This window comes from Microtus ochrogaster, linkage group LG8, assembly GCF_000317375.1.
Source record: "Microtus ochrogaster isolate Prairie Vole_2 linkage group LG8, MicOch1.0, whole genome shotgun sequence".
In the NCBI taxonomy this organism is placed as follows: Eukaryota; Metazoa; Chordata; class Mammalia; order Rodentia; family Cricetidae; genus Microtus; species Microtus ochrogaster.
In genome coordinates, this window is record NC_022033.1 from 4,259,039 (window position 1) to 4,267,342 (window position 8,304).

The 8,304-nt window shown below is 48.4% G+C and overlaps 1 protein-coding gene across 3 annotated transcripts in view; it reads right to left on the reverse strand.

Annotated features, from left to right (window-relative positions):
• Positions 1-2,154, reverse strand: part of Tubb1 (tubulin beta 1 class VI) — an 8,129-nt gene extending 5,975 nt beyond the window's left edge. For 2 of the 3 annotated variants that reach the window (XM_026787209.1, XM_005362775.2), the window contains exon 1: positions 2,098-2,154. In XM_026787209.1, coding sequence (XP_026643010.1) covers positions 2,098-2,154 — 57 coding nt within the window. The remainder of the gene's footprint in view (positions 1-2,097) is intronic. The other variant, XM_026787211.1, reaches the window with a different exon arrangement.
• Positions 2,155-8,304: the final 6,150 nt, after the last annotated feature.

Below are 8,304 nucleotides of genomic sequence, written 5' to 3' on the forward strand. Positions count from 1 at the left end.
ATATATATATATATAATATAATTAGGATAATGAGTAGAGTACTATGGCTTCACCTGTTCTTACAGCAGGTGGGTACCTGGGGGATTCCCCGCTTTTGCAATGTGTTATTTATACTGATTTGTTTGTTGGTTCTGTGGGTGGGGGGGCACACATTGCCATAGCACACAAGTAGGGGTCAGAGTGCAGCTCATAGGAATCGGTTCTCTTTCTATCACAGGGGTCTCGAGGATCGAACTCAGATCATCAGGCTTGGCAGCAACCGTCTTTACCCACTGGCCACCTTGCTGGCCGCTGGTCCCACTCTTGACTGTTGTTAGTGATACTGCTCGGAAGGAACAAAGGCCCTTCATGGCAGTGGCTTTAAACGCATGATTCATACACATGAAAGTAATTTCAAAGAAACACAGGGAGTTCTCTCCATAGGTGCTGCAGATCTCTTGTTGATCTTAAAATTAGGAGTGGCAGTCCTGCCTGCCAGGGCCTGCCTTCCTGGTGTCTCCAAGGGAAGGAGTCAAGACCCTCACTCAGAGCAGCGCAGGAGGAAGTGGGGGTTGAGAGGGAAACTCATTTACATGCCAGAATATTTTAATCACTTCTCTCCGGGTTTGCCTCTTTACTTTCCTATTGCGTCCTAAGTTATCTTTGTAACATTAGTATGGACCGCAGCCTACCCATGGCTCGCAGACCTTGAGGAAGAAGGGACAGAAAGGTGGAGAAGGAGCCAGAAGGTGGAGGATACTGGGAATTGTCTTCCAGACATGGTGTGACTAGTACACTCAAATTCATAGAATCTGTGGCTACCAATACAAAATCAAGACGAGGTTTGTTAGTAGATCAGCGGACGGCACTGACTGGACTCAGTGGGTTACAGAACTGTGTGTGTGTGTGTGTCTGTGTGTCTGTGTGTGTCTGTGTGTGTGTGTGTGTGTGTGAAGGGGGTAGTAGATGGGTGTATTACACAGTGTCCAGGGATAGTGGTAGGAGGTAGGGGTGGATCTGATCAATATGTACATGTATAAAATTGCCCAAAAATAATGCAGGAGGTGGTGGCGCATGCCTTTAATTCCATCACTCAGGAAGCAGAGGCAGGTGAACCTCTGACTTTGCGGCCAGGCTGATTTACAAAACTAGTTCCAGGACAGCCAGGGAAAAACCCCATCAGGAAAAACTAAATTAATTAATTAATTAATTAATTAAAATGTAAAATTGCCATAGAGTAAATTTTGAAAAGAACATTTGGGGGGCATAAGGCACCACAGTGACAGGGTATTGACAAAAAACAAAACAAACCTTCCAAGATGGCTCAGCAGGATAGAGACTCTGGCCACCAAGCTTGAAGGCCTGAGTTCAACCCCTGGGGTGAAAGGAGAGAATGGGCTTCAGCAGTGACTGCACCCACCCTCCCAGATAAACAATCCAGATCATAATAGTAGTGACGGGCAGTTTTAAACAGTGCTTTGTAGATGGCTCTCCAGGTAAAGGAGCTGTCAAATCTAGGGACCTGAGCATTCTGGGGCACCATACCTGAACCCACACACACATACCACATATATACCACGTACACATACACACCACACACACACAACACATACACTATACCACATATATACACCACACATACACCCCCCAACACACCACACACAGTACATACACCACACACACAACACACACAATACACACCCATCACACATATGTACACCACACACAACACATATACATACCACACACACCGCTCATATACATACACACGCTCACCACACACACACACACAAATTATGATAAACACAATTTTTAATTAAGAAAAATTCCCAAAAAGCTTCAGAAAACTCTTGAAACAAATTACTGATTTTTAGATGTGGAAAGCTCATTTCTAAAATGCTAAAAGCAAAATGGCTCCCATACCCATTTACACATACAATTACAGGCAAAATTAACATTAATTAACACTCTAGCTCTAATGGTCTTTGCTAAAAGACCTTGTTTAATAAGCTTTCTATTTAACAAGTATCTGCAAACCCGCTAGGCCTCCTCCTTTGGGAACCTGGGCATCTGTTGGTTTGGCTGCAACCTGTGGAGAACAACTCTGGTCTTACCCACCTTGGATCCGATCTGGTTGCCACACTGGCCAATCTGAATGTGCACGATTTCCCGCATCCTCGCCTTGAACCCAAGGGTCAGTCAGGTCTCAGAGTGTGGGAGAGCCTGGATTGTCAGGGAGAGCTGGGTGCAGTTTCTTTCATGGCCCCGATGGGACCAGCCCACCCCAGCTGCTCTCCCAATTGACCTATGGGGGTGTCTGGCTAAAGGCCCCGCCCCAGGCCTTCCCTGTTTTCCACAGTCATGGTAAGAGGGGTGCTTGTCTGTCCTGAGCTCTGCCCAGTCATTTCCTCGATAAGAGTTGGACTGAGGCTTCCTCTGTGTGAAACCTAGAACTAGCGTCTCCCAGACCTGGTCTCAGCAGCCTTGGGCTATGTGGTGTTTCATCCGCGGGTTATGGCTGAATGGTGGGCAGCTGGGAGCCACCCCAAAGGGCTTTCCCTACCTAAGTCATCATTTTGCCTGTCCATGGCATGTCCTACCATCTTCAGCCATGTTGCCTACAGAACAATTTGGGAACCAGCCTCAGCACTGAGGTGACCTTGGGGACAGTGGAACTTTTCCTTCTTAAATTACCAACTCAACAGTCAAAGAGTCCCAGCCTGGCCAGATGGTTCCTCAGGCAAAGGCACTTGCCACCAAGCCGAGTGCAATCCCTGAGTCCCGCACAGTGGAGAGAACCGATTCCTTTGAGTTGGCTTCTGACCTCCCTACACGTGCTTTGGGGCAGACACACACGAATCAAAGTAAAATAAACGGGGAAAGTAGCTAGTACTTATTGCAGTAAAATGGTCATAAAATGAAGTTTTTCTTTCCAAACCTGAACAGAACTGAGGAGACCCAAACTTCTTAAGAGTTCAAGAAATTGATGTAGAAGAATGAAAATAGACCCATATCTATCACCATGCACAAAACTCAAGCCCAAATGGATCAAAGACCTCAACATAAAGCCAGTCACACTGAACCTTATAGAAGAGAAAGTGGGAAGTACACTTGAATGCATTGGCAAAGGGAACCACTTCCTAAATATAACCCTATTAGCACAGACACTAAGAGAAACAATTAATAAATGGGACCTCCTGAAACTGAAAAGCTTCTGTAAAGCAAAGGACAGGGTCAACAAAACAAAACGACAGCCTACAGAATGGGAAAAGATCTTCACTAATCTCACATCAGACAGAGGTCTGATCTCCAAAATATACAAAGAACTCAAGAAATTGGACACCAAAATATCACATAATCCAATAAAAAATGTAGTACAGACCTAAACAGAGAACTCTCAACAGAGGAATCTAAAATGGCTGAAAGACACTTAAGGAAATGTTCAACATCCCTAGCCATCAGAAAAATGCAAATCAAAACAACTCTGAGATTCCATCTTATACCTGTAAGAGTGGCCAAGATCAAAAACACTGACGACAACTTATGCTGGAGAGGATGTGGAGAAAAGGGAACACTTCTGCATTGCTGGTGGGAATGCAAGCTGGTACAACCCCTTTGGATGTCAGTGTGGCGATTTCTCAGAAAATTAGGAAACAACCTTCCTCAAGACCCAGTAATACCACTTTTGGGTATATATCCAAAGGATGCTCAACCATGACACAAGGACATGTGCTCAACTATGTTCATAGCAGCTTTGTTTGTCATAGCCAGAACCTGGAAACAACCTAAATGCCCCTCGATCAAAGAATGGATAAGAAAAATGTGGTACATTTACACAATGAGTACTACACAGCAGAAAAAAATAACGACAGCTTGAATTTTGCAGGAAAATGGATGGAGCTAGAAAACATTATCTTGAGTGAGGTAACCCAGACACAGAAAGACAATTATCACATGTATTCACTCATAGGTGGTTTTTAGACATAAAGCAAAGAAAGCCAGCCTACAAACCACAATCTCAGAGAACTTAGATAACAATGAGGACACTAAGAGAGACATACATAGATCTAATCTACATGGGAAGTAGAAAAAGACAAGATCTCCTGAGTAAATTGGGAATATGGGGACCTTGGGGGAGAATTGAAGGGAGGAGAGGAGAGGCAGGGAGGGGAGCAGAGAAAAATGTAGAGCTCAATAAATATCAATAAAAAAGGATGCGTTTCTCCGTATCCTTTATGCATTAACAACAACAGAGGATGCCGAGATGGCTCTGCAGTTACGGAGCTTGTTGCGTGCATGAGAGGACCAGAGTCCAAATCCTCAGAACTCATGGTAAATGCTGGGTGGGTGTGGAAATCCACTTGTAATTCCTGCTTTGGAAGAAAGAGGTAGGGATTCCAGAGCAAGCTGGCTACGGAGACCAGCTCAGCGGGGGAGCTCTGGGTTAGACTGAGAGACTCTGTTTCAATGTACATGGTAGAACGACAATGGAGAAAGATCCCTGATATTAAAACCAGGCCTCCACATCCAGGTCCATGTATGTGCACCCACACACAGGAAAACATGCATATACATACATGAAACCCCGTGCACACGCACATAAAAAGGGGGGGGAAGGAAAGGAAAACACACACAAGTTTGGTGTGTTGGCACACATCTGCCATCCCATCAACCAGGGAAACTAAAACAGGAAGATTACCACAAGTTAGAGGCTGACCAGCCTGGGCCACAGAGTGAGGACCTGTCTCAAAAGCAGTAAGAACCAGGGAAATGGAAGAGCGGGTGAAGGTGCCGTCCATCCATCACAACTGAGTACTGAACTCAATCCCCAGAGCCTCAGATGTGGGAAGGAGAAAGCCAGCTCCCACAAATTGTCCTCTGATGTTCACTTACACTGTGGCATGTGTCCCCCAACACGAAATCAATCTATAAAATATAATTAACTAAGTTAGTGCACACACAGCATCCATCCAGAAGCCAGCACACCCTCTAGCCTCCCTCCTTATTCACTCTTCATACCCTCTTGTCTTTGGGACCCTGATGGCTCAGAGCAGCTGGCTTGCCCTCAAAGCCCCACACATCCTTAGGATCAGAGCGCAGGAGTGTGTAGTGGCCATGGGCAGCTGATTACAGACGCAGGCTGTATCTCCTGGCCAGTCAGGAGTTGCTAGTCTCATGTTGCAGTTGAGACCCTGAAGTGTCCGAAAGACAGGTTTCCTTAAAACCCCTAACATGAGTGTACCCTTAGCATGGCTGTAGGGACATGGTGCTCAAGGACACTTCCCTCCACCCGGAGAGGTAGTCTAAGTTGAAGGTGGAAGGTGTTCCAAGAAACCTGGTTGTCAAGCACAGCTCAACGGGGAACAGCCAGCCACAGTGAGCTATTGTGGGAAGCCGTGTCCGTGGTGGCCCTGGCCTCTGTGCAGAAGCCTTGAAAGGGGCCCGTGTGGCTGTGCACTGCCTTGCTGTGTGGACCTCAAGGCTGGCTCAAGCAAACCCCTTTTGATCTCCATGTGTTCATTCTTCACCGTATGACCAGGCCCCAGTGTGCTTGGGTCCCCCCCAGAGCAACCCTCTCTTGAGCACATTCCTTTTGGTCATCTCAGTTTGCTCAGGGAGGGGAAAACCTGGCTTCCAGATGGGCCCTTAAAAGGGTTTTCTGTTAATGGGGCAGCTGGCAGAAAGAGAAGGCTTGTTTGCTCCGATTCCTGTATCATCAGCAATGTTTATTCAGTCTCGGCCCAGTGCTCAACTTTGGATGCTGGGCTGTAGGGAGGCTAGGGTGGGGGGTAGCTGCTGGGCAGGAGAGGGCTGGCAGGTCCTCAGGACTGCCCCTGAGAGGGGCCCATCTCCTTCTTAGCTGAGAATTTCTTGATCTGCAAAACCAGAGTTAACAGTCTCAAACTCTTGACCCCTTTGGAGCAGGTAGTGCAGTGAGATTGACCACAACACCTCAGAGGTGTTCCTGGAGGATGGGGTGCAGCTGTCTGAGTGGATGCCACTTGTGGACGCAACCTCATGGGCATCCCTGGTACTCAGGGTCCAGAGCGCCGAGTTACAGTGCCAGGGATAGGGCTGCACACATAGAACATCTGAAGAGCAGAGAGTCTCAGCTCCTTGTTCATGAGGACACCTGTTTTTCCAGAAAGAGAGCTTCTCATTGTGGCTTTGTTAGATGCCAGTGAAGGGGTGATTTATGGTAATGTCTCAGGCCAACAGAACTGCCCCATTCAAGATAGGGTGAGCAGTGTCCCCAGAGAGGACAGCGTCACCCTTAGGTCTGATCTCCCACCAGTCTGAAAGTGACCCCTTAATCCTGAATTGTGGCACGGGATGAAGGGTGGCCCCTGTGCTGAATAACAAAGTCATCCTCTGGCCCCTGGAAAGTGATATGACGAGAGCGGGTTAGCGATGACTGAGCTCAAGTGCACAGCTTCGCCTGGTGTTCTTCTAGGGCACAGAGGGCAGAAGCAGGGGGCTCTTTGTAGCATGCAAGGTAAGACACCAAGCAGAAACACCGAGATTCCTGAACAGGGACAGTCAGTCTTTCCCAGGCAACACCTTCCCCTTCGGGCTGCCACAATCAGCAGGCCACAGGAAACTGGTCGGAGCAAACCTTTTCCTGGATGACTCTGGGGGTCTATTATGGGAATGGAACCAAGAAGATAAGAAAAGGCCAGAGTCACACAGAAGCCCCCAATCAGCCACTTTCAGACTTCCCCCTACCCCGAGCTGTCCTCAGGACTCAGATGGAAACTCCCCTAACTCCCACTTGGCAAATGAAACGTGCTCAGGGCACCTGCTGACTTCACCCACCGCCGATCCTCCACTTGGGAGTCACGGAAGTTCCGTGAAGAACTCAAGAGAAGATTGTTGAATTACAGCGTTTGCTTGTGAATTGGGAGCCAAACACTCTTTTAACATCTTAGCAGGAAAATGACATTGCAGAGGCCATGACGGATGACTTACTGGGTGTGAGCAGCCCCTCTGATGAGCCTGGCACCACTCCGGCTGCACCATGCTTCCCTGCATGTCTCCAACTCGACAAAGAGGGACTGGAGGATGTGGATGGCTTCCCAGCTCTACCAAAGAGCTTTGCATCTTGCTCCCCTGAAACTGAAGTACCCGCAGAGCTCACACCATGCTGCACTCCTCCTCATCCGGCCTGCAGTCACAGACCATGAAGAAACCTGTCCACCTCCTCGGGACACTGACACCAGCCTCTTGAGCCAGGATTTCTCTCACTAACAGACAGACATATGAGGATACGGGAACAGGTGCGCGCGCGCGCGCGCGCGCACGCACGCGCACACACACACACACACACACACACACACCACTTTCCCTGACCTGCTGTGATTCTGAAGGCAATGGATCTTGAGCTTTCTCAATTGCACTTTCCATCTCCCAAGGTGTGCAGTCTCTGATAAGCCATGATCTGTGGCGGGAACAGAGATAAGCTCATAGCCGTTAGCACCTGGAGCCAAAACCAAACAAAAATATAGAGTTCTCCAAGCCTGGGGTTTGTTGGTGTGAGCTGGAGTGTGAGTTTCAGAAAAGATCTATTTACTCAGCAGATACTATCAGAGGGACCTTAGAAAAGGTCCTGCCCTCCAAGGACACTCGGAGGCTGACAGGAGCCTGGGCTTTCTCTCTCTGCTGTGGCCCAGTAGTGGGGGTTTGGGGCAGAAACCGACTCAGCCCAACTTCAGAATAGTTTGGTGGGTCTTCAGACTCCAGCCAAGGGTTCAGTCCATGGTGTCGGAAGACAGTAGCGATGGGACGTCCAGTCAGACGTCCTGGGGGCCTTACGCCCTCTCAGCACTCTTCTTTGGCCCCTGATGGACAGCTGCATCCTGCCCTCGCCTTCATCCACTGCCAACAGCCCTCTGCACATGGCGTTCGAATCAGCCCCCAGGGAGACTGTGCCCTTTCAGGTCCCCTCAACCATTCTCCTGAACTAGTGACAACTGGGATGTCTTAGTTTGGTTTCTCTTGCTGTGATAAATGCCATGACCAAAGAAAATTTGGGCAGAAGGGGTCTACTTCATTTTATAGATTATATTCCATCACCGAGAGAACCTAAGGCAGGGGCTCAGGGTGGAAGCCTGAGGCTGAAACCATGAAGCTGTAGTGAGAAGCGATGGGCTGCTTCCCTGCCGCCCCAGCTTTCGGCCGCCTGGCTAGCTTATGCCCGGAAACAATTACACGGAAACTGTATTCTTTTGAACACTGCCTGGCCCACCATCTCCAGCCTCCCATTGGCCAACTCTCACACCTCGATTAACCCATCTTTAATAATCTGTGTAGCCCCACGAGGTGTGG